This window comes from Tyto alba, unplaced genomic scaffold (assembly GCF_018691265.1).
Source record: "Tyto alba isolate M040663 unplaced genomic scaffold, T.alba_DEE_v4.0 Super-Scaffold_6, whole genome shotgun sequence".
Taxonomy (NCBI): Eukaryota; Metazoa; Chordata; class Aves; order Strigiformes; family Tytonidae; genus Tyto; species Tyto alba.
The window spans coordinates 26,886,284-26,902,755 of NW_024881327.1; the positions used below are offsets into that span (position 1 = coordinate 26,886,284).

The 16,472-nt window shown below is 37.4% G+C and overlaps 1 protein-coding gene across 13 annotated transcripts in view; it reads left to right on the forward strand.

Annotated features, from left to right (window-relative positions):
* Positions 1-16,472, forward strand: part of FRYL (FRY like transcription coactivator) — a 175,317-nt gene that overhangs the window by 21,303 nt on the left and 137,542 nt on the right. For 10 of the 13 annotated variants that reach the window (XM_042808013.1, XM_042808017.1, XM_042808016.1 and 7 more), the window contains exon 1: positions 6,408-6,745. The exons of the other annotated variants lie outside the window; for them this stretch is intronic. In XM_042808013.1, the coding sequence (XP_042663947.1) occupies positions 6,568-6,745 (178 nt within the window). In that variant the 5' untranslated portion in view covers positions 6,408-6,567. Of the gene's footprint in view, positions 1-6,407; positions 6,746-16,472 lie in introns of those variants that run through there. 13 annotated transcript variants of the gene reach the window in all.

Here is a 16,472-nt window from a genome sequence, read left to right on the forward strand (position 1 = left end):
TTCAGTCAGTGAACATAACAGTTGTGTTTTATGTTTGGCATCTGATGGATATGTCTTGTCAGGTATTTTATTTCTACTTGTATTTCATTTCTACTAATGCTAAATAATTAAAGCCAAGCTCTTAAAATAAAATTAAAAAAAAAAAAAACCAAAAAAAAAACCAAAAACAAAGCACTCCAGAAATCCCCAACCTTCCAAATAAAAAGCCCCACAAATTGCTCAAAAAACCCTCCAGCCCCGCCCCCCCCCCCCCCCCCCCCCCCCCCATACAGAGCAAATACAGCTTAAGTAACTGAAAGGAAATTGGAACTTTACCAAAAGCTGACAGTTGTTTGTTACTTTCCTTTAATTTCTCAGGAAACAAAAAGCTAGACTTCCTTTGAGTAAAACATGGAGACAACCAAAACTATCTCATAGAATCATAGAATCCTAGGTTGGAAGGGACCTCAAAGATTTTCTGGTCCAACCTTTCTTGGCAAAAGCACGGTCTAGACAAGATGACCCAGCACCCTGTCCAGCTGAATCTTAAAAGTGCCCAATGTTGGGGAACCCACCACTTCCCTGGGGAGATTATTCCAGCGGCTTGTTGTTTTCATTGTGAAAAATTTTATTCTTGTGTCCGGTTGGAATCTCCCCAAGGGTAACTTGTACCCATTACCCCCCAACTTTTCCATGTAACTCCTTATACAAAGGGAGTCTCCATCTTCTTTGTAACCATCCGGTATTTAAAATACTGGAACATGGTGATAAGGTCTCCCCTAAGCCTCCTCTTAAGGCTGAACAAACCCAATTCTCTCAGCCTTTTCTCACGTGGCAGGCTTCCTAGTCCTTTGATCATCTTTGGCCCTGCTCTGACCCTCTCCAGCCTGTCCACATCTTTTTTGTATAGTGAGGGTCAAAACTGAAGACAGTATTCCAGGTGTGGCCTGACAAGCACTGAGTAGAAGTGGGATAATGCCTTCTTTATCTCTGCTGGTGATGCCCTTGTTGATGCAACTCAGCATCCTGTTGGCTTTGTTTACATTTTTAAAAAAGTTTTCATGTTTACATTAAAAAAATACAGTGAAATTATAGGAAGATTAAATGGTTTAGGTTTAACGTATTTTTAATGCGGAACAATAGCTACAATGTTTACACTGATACAGTGATGCTTTATTCCAAAATTGTATGTTGTTTTGTCCCTGCTTATACTGGTCCTTAGGCTTTTTGCTGTGAAATTACAATAATTGTAGTGGACCAAGGAAACCATTGATGCTAAGTAGCTTGGGAATTAACTGTGAAATATGATTTTCAAATTATATGAAGGATAAGCTCTAATCTTAAATATATCTTAAAATTTTGAAACTTTCTGACTTTAATGCAAAGTTAATTCCTTTTGATTTTAGGTTCTCACAAGTGGTTAGTCCAAACTGCCAAAATGTGAGATGACTCCACAATATGGCAAATAAACTGTTTTCTCATTACGCATAGGTTTTCCCCTAGGTTATCTGTTGTCTGTTCAGTTTCTGTATTTAAAGAAAAAAATATATATGTGACTACACTTTATAGTTCTAAAGCAAAAAGTCTTTCCACTTAAGTGCAGCATATACAGAGAAAGAAATGGGGTTTGTCTTCTGTACCCCTACAGTCCTTTTTTGAAATTATGACAACGTCCTGCTAATTGGCTAACAAGTACAACATAGCTGTCCAGTACCTGGTACCTCTCATGACTTTAATGCATGTGTGTTAATTTATATTTGCAGGCTAGTCTGCAGGTTCAGTTTATGACTCTACTGTTTTGTTCTGCATTTGGCTGTGCATCTCTGATCTCCACTTTTTGGGGGGAAGAGCAGATTGTTTTCATCTGTTAAGACAAATTCTTACAAATTAGGCTTCTATTCTGAGATTCAAGAAGGAAAAACTTCCTGTACTTGTTTGTTGGTTGTTTTTTGTTTAGTTTGTTTGTTTGTTTTTCCCCCCTGAATACTTGGGTGCTGTCATAGTTGCTCTGTTTCCTTACCAGATTCACTCCCACTTGAAACAGTGATGTCAGGTTTAAACTGGCAAGTTGGAGAAAATAGTAACGATGCTTATTTGACGCACATTAACGCTATGTTCAATGTGGGCTCAAGGGTTCATAGTTAAAACACTTGAGCTGGAGGACTATTAACATTTCTTGAAGAGCTGCAAACTGAGTTAGAGACCACTTTGCACAGTGTGGGCTACTCACTTTTGAAAAAGGCAAAATTTGCACCCTTTCTATACTACTGGGTCTTTGCTGTTGAAACTGCTTTGGCAGTACCTCCAGTACCAGTGTTCCAGCAGGAGGGGTAGTTTTGCTTTTTTTTTTTTTTTTTTTTTTTGTGGTGGTTTGTCCTACCAACATGGTCATGTTGCTGCGAAGCTGGAAGAAAGCAAGGGTTCTGTGTGCCAACAGTTGTGCCACACCACAGCAGTGCCACCTAAGGGGAGGTCATACTTCAATGCCAGGTTTGCAGTGCGTGCTTCTACCTTGCTGGCACAAGAACACCTCCAGCTGCTTTCTCTGCCAGTGTGGTTGTACCCCTCAGCCATTTTGCCAGCAGGGTTATGGCTAAGTTTTTAGGAAATATGTTACCACCGTGCCAACAAAGCTACCCTGAACTCTTGGCTGCTGCCAGTGTCAGAGGAGCCTGTGAAGCCATGCGCAGTTCCTCCCCTTGCAGTTTGTGCAGCACTGACAAATGAGTCCAGGTTAAAGCCATTAAAGCCACTTTGCAGGGGAGGATATCCGTGGGGTCCCCTTCAAGAACCTTTTTATTTCTTTATCAGCACAGTAATCCCTGTAAGGCCAAAGGCCACCACTCTTCCTCTCTGCCTCTAAAAACCCCAGGACCTGTCTTGCCATCTTACATGTTAGATATAAAGGAATTCTCGTGTCTATCTTCTTTCTCTGATAGCAGGTAGGACTTAGTAGGTTTGCTCTAGCAGGGTGGGATAGTTTTAAGAATACTGTGTTACAAAACTGAAGGTTTGTAATGCATGCTTGTTTGTGAAGAGACCTATCAAATAATGCATGTTTATAGTAGACTACGGAACATCTAGGCTCTCTTCTAAAATTGTACTTCCCAGTATGTTCTCTGTTTCATAGTTGACTTCTATTGTTATTGCTAATTAAAAAAAATTCTCTAGACGTGTGAACTCAAGGCACTTGCAAGTAGTTTTCTCTCATGTGGATCTTTCTTTCATTGATTGTGTTCTGTTTTTTCAGAGTTTCTCATTGTTAGGATGTTCCTGCATCAGCAGGTTCACCTGCTTCAACAGACTTCCAGCGTAGCTGCTCTTCCCATGCACCCTCACCAAACAGCTTTGCTGTTTGTGTCCTGAAACGTCTGATCCAAAGGGACAGTGCTCTGGGAAGTGCTGTTACCCTCTGGTCACTCACTGGGTCTCCCAGTGTGGTAATTCTGCATGTTTCTGATCTGTCCATATTCCTTACTGATGTGAAGTCCTGCTGGTGTGGATTCCTGTTAGTGAGGGATGTGGAGCTCCGATATTACCTTCTTGCTGTTTATATCACTAGTTGTGGAACTGCGGCAGGGGAAGCCTGAATGATCTCAGCAGGCACTTCGGTGCAAAACCAGAGTCATCCTTTGGGTGTAACAGAAGTGGAATACGCACAGAAAGACATTAAAGGACTTATTGTAACACAAATAATAATTCTATATAAGCTAGAGTCTCCTGTTTTTTATTTTTATTTATTTATTTATTTATTTTTTTATTTAGAGTTTCCAGAATCAGAAAATATTAAAAAATATCAAATAAGGCTTTTTGCAGCCTGTTTGGCTTCTTCTGTTTAAAGATCGAGTATAACAATTGTAAGACTTCTCATATGTTTTCTCCTGACAGTTTATCTGTAAAGCTTTCTCAGACTGTATAAAAACCACAGTTGTACATTGTACTGTTTAAGGGAGATGGTGAGAGCAAGTGTGAGGAGTGTATGTGAAATGATAGGCAGAAATGTAAGCTTTTTATTTTAGCTTCATTATTTATAAAATGCTGCTTTCATAGAGTGTAATAAAGTATGGAAGTCCTGGCGTTAACCACCATCCATCTGTATACATACATATAAATAAAAATATAGAAATATATATAAACATATATACATGTATGTATATAACCCCAGTTATCTTCTGTAAAATAACTCCTTGATGTCCTTTTCTTAAGAGTCAGATAAAAACAGTCCTGAAGGAAAAATCAATTGAAAGCTTTTGGATATATCTGTGTTACAAACTTTATTAGTTTAGCATGTTTAATCTTGAAATATGATCATGTATATGGTGGGTGGGTTTTATTCCTTCTTTGTGTTTTGTTTGTAAACACTATTACTTGAACGGCTGTTATGGTTTCTCATTAAAAAATAGTTTCAAGCCTTCATTTTTTTTTTTTCCATGACCAATTCGCTTAGGCTGCATGTTGTGTAGAAAGTCATACCTTATGCATTTAACTGAAGTGATACACTAGGTACTTGTGCTTCATCTGTTGTTTCTACCCTGTGTCCACATGCATAATAAAACTTTCATAGTGCGGCTAAGAGCATTTTGCTATCTAGTTTGAACCTTTCGGAGATAGGTACGACTTGAAATATCTGATTACACCATTCTTTGCAAACTGCAGTTTAGCAGGTGGATGATTGGAAGCATTCTCAGTCTCACAGAAGTGTCTGAATTTCTCTTTTGTTCCAAAATAATAGAAACTGCAAAGTAGGTTTGTGGCAGGATTTCAAGGACAAAAAAAGAAATATTATAGAAAATAATGCTATTATGAATAAATCATTGCTTGAGTTTATAATGACTCATGATCTTTTATAATCACAAATTATCTTTGTGGTATCTTATTATTTGTACTGAAAACACATAAAACTTTTTTTGAAAATATATTCTGTGTACCTTTTTTTGTATTGGTGGAAAAATTACTGGGAATTAAATCATTATGGGGACAATCTTTTGCTGGATCTTCCATATCTATCACTGCAGGACATAACATTCTAACAACGTGTCTTTCATGAGAAGGTCAGAATTTACAGTGAAAAATTTGTGTAGAATTTTCTGTTCGTTACAAGGGAGCTATAGACTAACTTGAATATTTGGGGATTTTAATGCAGATTTGAATACAAACGATAACACATTTTCAGTCTATATAGAGCTTGAAAAATGTCTTAGGTGACAATTTTAATTAACTTGTACCAAATTTCTCAAGTTGTGGCATTCTTAACTAGATTTAATACTTACAAAGTGTGCCAGTAGAGTTGGTCAGTAGAGGACTGACGGCTTAATCCGGTTGAGCAGCCCCTTGTGAGCACTGAACTATTGGAACTCCGAGACCTGGAACATGTTACTCTGTGTGCCTTTCATAGATTTTTATTTCATTTTTTTGAAGAGCTAGACACAGTAGTGAATTTCAGATTAAATACCTTCTTTTAAGGAATCTATAGTGGTGTGGTATACTTCATGCTTAGGCTGGATAACTGTTGAATGCGTTCAGAAATGTCTTGGACACTGAGCTGCTTTCATAAAAACAGAAACACACAGGCTGCCACTGGGACATTGAGTGAGTATTAGTGGATTTCCTCCGAGTCATGTGTACAGTCTTTGGCGGCAAATGAGATGGGAATATTACCTAGTAGTGCATCTGTGAATCTCCACTCCAAGTTTAGTAAATAAAATAATATTTTCAATCATACAGTGATACATATTCCCAAATGTATAAAGCATTAAGGAGTATTCTTCTATGCTAATGTCTGTTTTTTTCCCCTAAGCTTTCTGTTCCAGATGCAAGGTATTTTTCATAATGGTTTCTTTAAGCTAAATATAGAACAACATTTAAATTTCCCCCCAAACAAAAACAAAGAACTCTGCTTAACCAGGCATGTATGAAGAAGCAGCCCTAGGGATAAAGTGGACGTTTGGACCAAATGAGACAAGTTATTTCTGTACTCGGTGTTTTCCAGAAGGTGGTCAGAGTATTTTATGTGGTAAATATAGCATCAGAGTCTCTGCAAAACAGAACTTAATATTTAATAAATGTTGTATCTTTGTAGCTAGTAGTTAAACCCATGTGAGAATGCAAATGGTTTAAATTGTGGTGTTGTTAGACACTTTGTTTATTATAAAGCTGGTGCGTAGACTTTCTGAATGATAAGTGTTATCTTTCAAATGCAGATGAGCGCTCTCTGTGCACTTCAGGAAAATTAAGAGCTATTGAACTCTGTCAGATAGAAATTTGGAAATACACCATGCATTTTATTAGTGCTTAAATTTCTTACAATGCTAAATATGGTGTCTTCTGCAAGTGCAGAGTTTAGTGTGTGCTGGTTAATATATAGGCTTGTTGTTTGGTTTTCTTATCAGTCCGTACAGTTAGATGTCTTTAAAATCTGCCTTGGAGCAGCTGGTGGCTGACGTGCTGGTGTTGGCACCACCCAAGTTCAACGTGACATCACTAGAAGTCTACCTCTGCTCAAGGAAGTTGGTGCGGGAGCCACGCTCCGTAACGCATAGCTGAACTGCTGAATTTAGTAAATGCTGAGAACACAGAGGGCATGTAAAAATGGCATTCCTGAAAAAAATTGTTCCCACTGTCGTTTCGGGAGATGTAGTTCTGGATGTTGGGAGGACTGCCCGTGAAAGCTCCCCCAGGCTCCTGAAGATGAGACGTGTCAGGCTGTTTTCATTAGGACAGACAATAGATGAAGACGGGGAAACACAAGTTTTACATCCTGATTACAGTATGTATCCATATCCTCAACCTGGTAAACAACAATTAAAAGCTTTTTCTTCAGATCATGATTATTTTGCTAAATTGACAAATTTGATTATAAAAGGATTTTTTATGAGACTTGCTATGATATTGGTGTCTTCAGTTGTACAACTACTTTATCATTGACAGACTATTATGTGTTAGTGACCTTTTTGAAAGCAATTTTACAGAATTTCTAATGTGTTTCTTTGCATGCCTGTGTGACATTTTTTTCCGTTTTTGGGCTAAGAATCACTATTTAAGTTTTTTAAATTGTAATGTAGCTATGATTAGGCACTAAGAGTTTTCTAGACAGATGTGTGCTGTAGAGAGCTCTGACTGCAGTGCAGGGTTCAAGTTTTGTGTCATCTTTTCTCTCCTTGTTTTTTCAAATCCCCAAAGTTTTTGAAAGCTTTCTTTTTAAGAGTTTTTTAATTTGAAAAAGTTTGGTTTCCTTTCTTAGTGTTTTTAATATTTAAGTTGTTTGTTTGTTTTTTTTTATAAATATAATATGCAAATTAAAGAAGTTGAGTAAAAATATGGACATTTTGTAGAGAATTTGTAACTTAAGAACATGGGTAAGCTTGTTTGTATGAAGTTTTTTTGTTTTGTTTTTTTTTGCTACCTGTTAGTGTCTAAATATTACAGTGTGTTGTGTTAATAAAAAGACGTAGAATGAGTTAATGTTCGTTTTTTCAACTGGGTACATTACTCAAGCTGGGTGGCAATGGAAAATCCAGTTTTACTTTTTTTTCTTTTTGCCTTTAGCTGAAATAGTAAGGTCTTCAGCCTTTATGGTCTTGGATCCTGATGGTTATCAGATGCACAGTTTTTACCCTTTGCTATGTGGTGGCTCTTTTCAGAATTAGTGTGGCCTTGAAACTTTTTCACTTGTGTCTAACTGCAAAGATGGGAGATGGTGACTTCCATCTTACTGGGTGGTGAACTTACAGCCTTAACTATGGAATTAAGTTTGTGATGGGAGAAACGGGTTTCCTTGGAAAGACTTTTCTTAGCCTTTCTGATTGTAATATAAACCACTTCTTTGAATGTGTCAGGTTGAGTAATGTTGGCAGCTGGGGAAAGCAGGGACAGTTCTGTTTTGCTAGACAAGTTGTTCTTGCATATAACAAATAAGAACAAGTTAATGTTTTAATGGTATGGACTGTTGAAGACTAATTACAGAATAAGGTCTGCTAAAGCTTATTGCCTGTATACTTGAAAACAGTGATCAGAAGCTCATGGTGTCTGAAGGGGTGATGTTCTTTTAGCCAGGTTCATGTCCTCATTGAACTTTGAATGCTCTTGAGCCCTGACATGTATAGTTGAGTATCACTGTGATGTGCACAGCTTAAATATCTCCATTGGCATATCTCATCAATTCTGTTTTTATGCCGTATTATGGTTTCTTTCTACTTCTCACTTTTAAATAATGTATTATTTTTAAATGTTATAATTTCGGAATAAATAGAATTGTCTTTCTGTCTGGTTAAAAGAAAATGCTATAGGCTGATGTTTGTAGTCAAAATGGATGCCTTCATCTAACCTTGTTCAATGTTTTGTTGATAGTTCGAGCAAATGAGGATAATAAACATAGAATATACCAGTCCTACTGTTGAAGATGAATTCTCCTTTCTTGCTCATTAAATATTTGCCAAATAGTGATTATTAGGAGTGATTTTGTGGAAATCAGTAGCGTCTGACTAATATCACTTAATAGTGTGATGTCATCATTTGCGAAATGCAGATTTATAGTCTGTTCTGGGATCATGCTTTTACAATAGCAGATAGTAGCTGAATCCTCTTTAAATTATCTGCTTATTTCTATTTTTGTATCTTGGTAATGGAATGAACTGCTCTGCTGGAATAGAGTAAAAGAACTACTGTGTTTACCAGTTGGGTATGCTGCAGAAGTCAGGTGCTGACAAAACAGGTAACAAAGCAGGAGAATAGTTTGAAAAAAAAATGTAAACATTTATTTGCTTAATGTCAGCAGATGCGGTGTTAATACACCACCAAATTTAATATAGTGAAGCTGTTCAGGAACTTGATAGTTTTTTTTAAAGCTAAGGTGGTTTGTCCTTGTATCCTTGTAGATATGTTTGAAATTGAAAATGGGTGGAGTGTTGGGGTTTTTTTGTTTGTATGTTTGGTTGTTTTTTTCCTTTTTTTTTTTCTTTTTTTTTCTTTTTCCTTTCTGTTCCTTATTACTGCTGTTTAGAAACATCTTTGTATTAATGAGAATTTAGTTGAAATACTGAGTCTGACAACTATTTTAAAGTATAAAAGTATTTTAGATGATCTTAAACAAACCAACCAACCAAAACCCCCTATTTCTGGCATCCGAAGTCTAAAAGTATTATTTTGAGAATGCCACTTAGTTGGGTTTGCATATATCTGACCTAAATAGTCTGTATGGAAATAAAATGATTTTTTTTTTTTTTTTTTATTAGCGTGAAAACATCTATGGGTATTGCCTTTCAACATGTTAACTCAATTAGTATATATTTTGTTCTACAGCTGAAAACAAGGCCTTAGAAATGTAAGCTCTGTGAGACATCTTTTAAAATATGTAGCTTCCATCAGAATGGATTCAAGTGTATTTTAGAAATCTTCCATAACTGTCTTTTTAGATTTATAAGATTGTTAGAGCTCTAGAAAAAAATACATCTCACTGAAGTATTTGCATATAATTGTATGCATTACAGCACTTAATAGCTGTTAGTAAAAGAGCAGGCAGTTCTTTTAAGATTACTGTAACATTTAAGATTTGACATGTTGGCAATTTTAAAACTTCTGTCTCAAAAAAGCTACAATCCAAATCAAACATAGAAAGATCAGCTTGGAAGATGCAAAGAAAGTATTTTCACGAACCAAAAATCATATACAACTGTGTACACATACAGACACATCCAAAAACTTTCATACTCTTCCTTTTGCAGTTTATAGCATTAAAGAGGAACGCCATGACTGCTCTGTGCAAGCTGTCAATTGGCAGCTGTACCTGTGGTGTGTGACATGTGCCCTTCTGTTGCAGGTCTGTGCTTCGGTTGTGTTGTAAAGCAGGGTAGCTAGTACTGTGGAACAGTCTTAATGGCCAACTGCTAAAGTCAAATCTGCAATAACTGCACAAGAGATGTTAAATTTCTTGTGAGGCAGGTATTCTCATTGCTCACAGTATCCATGTTACTTCTGTGTATGGAAAATGTCTCCTTTTGCAAATATTAAACTGCTTCTTTTCAAGTAACTATGCTAGGGGAGCAGAAATAAGCCAACAGAATTGTCTTCTTTGGTGATACAAAAATGCGTAATAGAGTCTAATTGCCTCAGGCGACTAACAGCAGGGGCTGGATAGACATAAACTGCCTGTGAGCACTGCATCCCTGTAATACCAGCAACTCTGCAGGACACATTCAGCTTTTTTGTTGCATCTCTGGTCAGCCTTGCATGGCAGAGGATGGCCAGGAGGCCTGGCATCCATCTGGAATAAAAGTCAGCTTCTGAACCGGAGGTTCTGAGTTTCCATTAGAGAAGACTGGAGGGGCTAGTGGGCAACTAAGTACCATGGCTTCCACCCCAGCCCAGTCTCTGCTTCTCGCTTACATTCAGAGACTGCTCTGTAATACTGTTTGGGATCCAGAATGCTATTTACATAAAAATCTCTAACCCCTCTCCTGTTTTCTTATCACAGCAGATAGCATTGTTTTGCTTGATTAATGCCCCAGGAAATTGTTCTGTGTGTATTTTCCGTAAGAAGTAACAAAGAACCTTCCTAAGGGCCTCTGGAACCTGCTCGTATACCTCTTTGCCACAGAAGGCAGGGAAAGGGGATTTTGTTTAGATTTTTGAGTGCAGTTTTATAAGTGGATCAGTCTGATCTAACAGTTTGCTGCCAGTGAAAAGGGCAATCTTGCTCCCAGCTGTACAGCCCTTACGCATCTCCTCGGGCCCTGGTATGACCTTTCTCTGAGCTAATTCATTTCACAAAGCCAGCAGAAAATGTTCTAATCTTTTTGGGGCAATATTTTTGAGATGAATTAGCAAGGGGAATCAACTCACTGAGAGGGCCTTTTTGGTCAGTAGCAGAGGCAGCATTAGATGTCTTAACATCACCAAAAGTAGCAGTCACCTTCTGGATACCCTCTGTTTTAAATATATTGATTTGTGGAAAACAAAACTCTGGAGAGATACTTGTGTTTCCATTTATCTAAAATATTAAAGAGTTCAAGTGCACTGATGATACGTTATGTTATTACTGCTTATAAGCAGATACAATGACAACTGGGTAGATGTTTAAGTAAAGCATTTGCTTAAGATGGAGTCAATAATGAACTGAAATAATGTCCAGCAAGTCTTTTAAACAGTAAGCCCAAATGCAAAGGGAGTATGCCTTTGACTTGTTCATTTTACCATTGATATGGAAAATTGACTATAGTTATATGTAATTGTGGGGGTTTTTGTTTTGTTTCTGTTTTTTTTTGTTTGTTTGTTTTTTAAAAAGATTGCATGATTTCATTCTTGAGGGTATCTCAGATATTACTTTTGGCCCTATTTTTTTGAGATCCGATATTTTGTTTTGTTTTGGTATTTTTTAAATAGTATTGTGTACCTGGCTGTATACCTATTATGCTTTTACAGTCGTTGTCTCAGGGTTTCCTCTGAAGAATAGGTATGCTGGACTTTACAGTGAATATACTTTTTTTACAGTGTTTAGACTTCTTGGTTGGTTGGTTGGCTGTTTTTTTGCCAAAGCTTATCTTTACCTCATCCGGAAGAATGACAGTCATTGTAACTTAGTGCTTATTTCAAGGTGGGTGTCAGTACAACTCAAAGGTAGATATAGAAGGGCCTTTTCTTCATACTTAAGAGCCTACCTCATATGGATTTCATGAGGAGGTAGTTTATCTGTTCTCTGAGATATGGTGAACAGAACTTACAGGGGTTTTTTTGATGTTACGGTTCACTTAATAGATTACCTCTGCATCACATTCGCAGGGATTTTTTTAATGTATCTTCTGGACTTTAAGCACTTAAAAGGTTTTCTGAGGCCTAAGTATGTTAGTATAAGGTTTCGTATGACATCTGAACCAGTGTAATGGCTCAGTGCTGTGAAAATTAGATTGTACCTTTCCACCTGTATAGTTGTATATTCATTTGTGGTGGTCCTGATGCATGTCTGTCCTTGATAAGACTGTTCAACTTGATAAACAAAGAGGAAAGCCCCCTTCCCTCCCAATACCAGTGGGTGGAGAGCAGACTGGAACACAGTGTGAAAGAACCAAGAGCACATTTAGGAAATGAATGTCAGTATTCCTGGTGTTTGGGCTTTTTTCTGTTCTTTTTTTTTCTTTCTGTACTGCAGATCGTAAGCTGAGAAGTCAGAAGTAATAACTCCAGTTAATTAAGGGGGAAAAAAATATTAGAGGTGAAACTGGACAATATTCAGCCTCAAATGTTCTTTAAAGCATTATCTTCAGGGCAATTCTTTGAGATAATGCATTGAAAACTTATTGAGGGGTGGGATTAGAAATAAAGCAAATATCTCTACCTTTCCAATTCACAATTACTTTGATAGCTGGAAGAAGGACAAAGTAAAGCTTTTGACTTGAAGGAGAGGGAGAGAGAGGTGATAGTATGGGGAGAAGAGAGAAAATTTAACATTGCCAGAAAAACAAGCAAGTCTTCAGAAGATTCTGCAATAGCCGAGTAAGGGGAGCTGTGAAGTGCTGAAGTCAACAAGAAGTGGAGAAAATAATTATATATGCTACTGTAAAACCATTCTCCCTGATATACTGCTAATACAAGGACATAAAAGTATTCTTTTAAATTCTTTGTGTCTAAATTGTCCACAGGTCTTGAAAGCAACTTTTTGAGAGGGAAAGAAGAAGAGTTTATCATGGTGTTCCTTTTTGATTCACACTGTAAATCTCTTGCATGTAAAACAGATTTTAAAACATACCTGTGACACTGCTATCTCTATATTCTCTATAATGTCTGTCTGTGGTCCAAGGTAGTCTGTAAGAGTCTGGACAGCATATAAAATCAAAATCTCATCTTATTTTTAAGGAGCCATTTTCCTTTAAGTAAAAAACTGTTATCCTTTAAAACACATTAAAATCAATCACCAGGCTAAAAAAATCCAAAAGAGCACCCTGTCTAATGCTCAAGAAAGTATTTGTAAGGTCAATACAGTATTTGCCAGTAGGATTAAATCAGCAGTTGCATGTGAAGCTGCCATGCTAGTGACATCATCAATTCAGATTTGAGTTACAGAAAGATTATAATTCTAATGTTTTGTTAAACAATTCTTCACTTTTCAGTTGAAAAGGAAAAAAGCCCGTGTTACAGATGCAAAAGTTATTTTATAGGTGATCTATCTAGTCTTAATATCTTCTACGGGTGTTTTTTCTGTTTCTAATGAAACTGAATTGTAAATGGAAGAGGCAGATATGACATGACATTTTTCAGTAGTTCATGATACTTAACAGCGGTTAGCTGTTTTATGTCTTGATTTGTAGACTTCCATGATTCTCGTTTCTTTTGCTTCAAGCTCTTCAATAACAGAATGATTCTTACCTTGAGAGTGCTAACATTATATGCATTCCATCTAAGAAGTATTACGTGGATCCAAAATGAGGGAAAATAATTTCAGCTATCTCATCTTCATCAAGGGCTACATTGGAAAGCCTTTCAATTTTCAGTAAATGGCATTCTTTGTGTCTCTAACTTAGCACTGAGTAGCCTTTAGTTGCCCTTCAAGTAAGGACACATCACAAATACCTTCTTCAATTGGAAATAAGTTTTCTCAATTAATAAGTGCTGTTGAAGAATACCTGTGATTTGGAAGCAGTGTTCATGGCCTCGGCTGTTTTACTTGACAGGCATCTTCTTGTGCTCCAGCCAAGTTCTAAAAAGTCCCTGCAAGCAGAGACCCTTCCAGACAAGAGAGTGGTTCTCAGCTTATGCTTGAAGTTTTTTGGTGTTCATATTAATTTATACAGGAAAGATTTTGTTATGAGAAATCCAGTTGCACTATTGGTTTGAGGAGATAAGTGAAACTTTCAGAAAGCCTCATCACTTTATCAATGGCACCTTCTAAAGGGATTAAACTCTCATCCGCAGCAGTTTTTCATGTGATGCTCTGGATGTTCAGGACTTGGGGTTGCCTCACTTCATAAACTGTGCGATAACCCTTATATAGAGATACTGCATACATAATAGTAATACTAATTCTTCATCTCATTAGTGCCGGTGAGGTCTGTAGTGACAAACATCTGTGTTGGACCCTGATTGCTTGGGAGACTTTTATTGCTCACTGATAAGACCAATATGAGTTTTAGACACTTTAGTATCAAGATGCTGTTGCGCAGTCATATTAGACCCAAAACTGTCTGATGTCTCTTGGCATCTTTTAAGATGCACTGGGGCGAGTCTTGTCTCAGTTACTTCTTTGAGAAGATGACTGGCTGAAGGAAGAATGTTTTTAATTTCAAAATATTTTCTAACTTAAAAGCAGGAAAAATAGGAAGGAAAACTCATAAAAGCAGCTCATAATTTGTATAAAAATACTGGATTTCCCCAGTATGTTGTTTTCTGTTGTCTAGAATTAGTTGTAAAGTATTTTTTCTTTATTCTTTTGTTGGGGTTTCCATAAACTCATATTTCTGTGTAGAACAGAAATTTTAATTTGCTCTGAAGTTGATGGAATTATACCACATACATTTGTAGGTTGATCATATGTTTGGAAAGTTAACATGTTCATGTTAATTACTGAGAGAAATGAACAATATGCTAGTGCTTGATTAAGAAATAGCATAACTGACAGATCGAGAGCAGCCAGTTCCATAAATAGAAAAAGCCTAGGCATATTCTCCATTTTACCTGAACCGTGTTTCTACGACTTGATTTCAGCTCTTTGTTTTTCTTTAACTAGTTGGGGTTGCAGTGGAGGGATACTGTCCCTTTCCATTTGCTCTGCCATGCCAGATGGGGTGCGAGGATGGAGAGCTGTGTGCGGCATCGCGGGTGAAGCGCTGAGCTCTGTAGCTGCCGGGGGGCCTCTCCCCACGCTGGCACGGGTGCAGCCGCTCGCCGGCATCTATTTTGTAGTCCACCAGCTGAGGTACTTTAGGGAACTTGGTGCTGTGGACTATCTGCAGACTTTCCAAACAAATGTGGCCTTGTAAGGTTTTAGTGTGTGTTAGGTGTTTGGTATCTAACTGTTGAATTTAGCTGCCTTCGGGTTCATTACTTCTCATTTTCTCCCATCCTGATGTTTGTATTTCTTTTCTTGCTTTTCTTCAATGCGCACTTGCTGAGGATAAAGGTTCAGAAATGACACTCATAGGAATTCCATTAATTCTGACTTGTAAATCAAGTATGTGTATTAATTACCTTTTTTAACCTTAAAAACTTTTCTATTTTGTAGTTTTGCTTCAGGTTCCTACAAGAATATCTGTTGCTTCACAGAGATGGGAAAGCTGTAAAATTCAACATTAAAAGCACTTAATTGTTTAAATCCTGGCAACTAAAGCATTAAGAAAAAAAAAAAAATCCCGGTAAACATTTGCTGGCATTGGAGTGAAGAAGTATGCCAATTTAGTTCAACTGTGAAAAATGCAATGTTAATGTAATTATTTTATTTATTTATGATACCAGACAACTGAGCATCCCCCATCCCTCTGCCTACTATTAGTGCTCTGTGGCAGAAGTGGCTGAACCAGACATACATCTGCATTATTCTGCAGGGCTGTAAAGTGCTTTAATGTATAAACAGAAGTGAGCTGCAGGCTGCCAACAGCAGTGGCTCAGGAGTAAATGTTCAACTTTGCTTATGTCGGAGGAAGGAAGGCAGAAATGTATCTTCTGGTGCAGGGCAAGGCAAATACACAAGTACCTTCAGCTGCTGTGCGACTGGTCTGAGAACATTTCTGCTCAAATACTATTGCACTCATGAGGCTTAACAAACTTGGGACTTCTGTGCTGACTTTACCCCTATGGGTAACTCATTTCAACTTTTTTTTTTTTTTAGTCATGGATGAGTCCTAAATTTTTGGTGTTTTTTTTTTTTTTTTTTCCCCCCAGTGCTTTCTATAGGGCTGTTCTTTACATAATGCATATATGATATTTGCCGTAAAAGTGTCACAGACATCCAGCAGCCTGGGAGGAGCAACAAAAATAGAAACATAACTGATTCCTAGGAGTTGTCTTAAGGCCTTGTAGGGTAACAGAGTTAAGCCTTTCCCTACTCCATCCATTTAAATGTCCAGCAGCTAAGCAGGGATTTTCCGTGTAGCTCTGTAACAGTTTCCAGGTTCCATTTAAAAGGTTGATGAAAACTGGAGTGCTGGTTCCCCAAAACTGGTATGTTGGTACATTAATGCAGAAGCACAATTAAGGAGGTTGACACAGTACAGAATTTGGCAGACCAGATCTTAAGGCAGTTGTTTCAGGTTGTCCAACACCAAGAGAACTTTACTAATCGGGCTTTATACACTTAAGGTTTATTTGCAGTCATGGAACGTTGAAATAGAGCATCTGAGAAAAACACCGAATTCTCTAGAATTTTAACTACAGGGGATGCCTGTGAAAATCGAGAAACTCTGATTTGTCAGGCTCATGAGATATAGTAAGACCTATAGGTTCATGTATTGCTTTACATCTCTCATTTCCTCTTGTGGAGAGGTTGGTTAAATATCATCTCACAACTGCCTGCT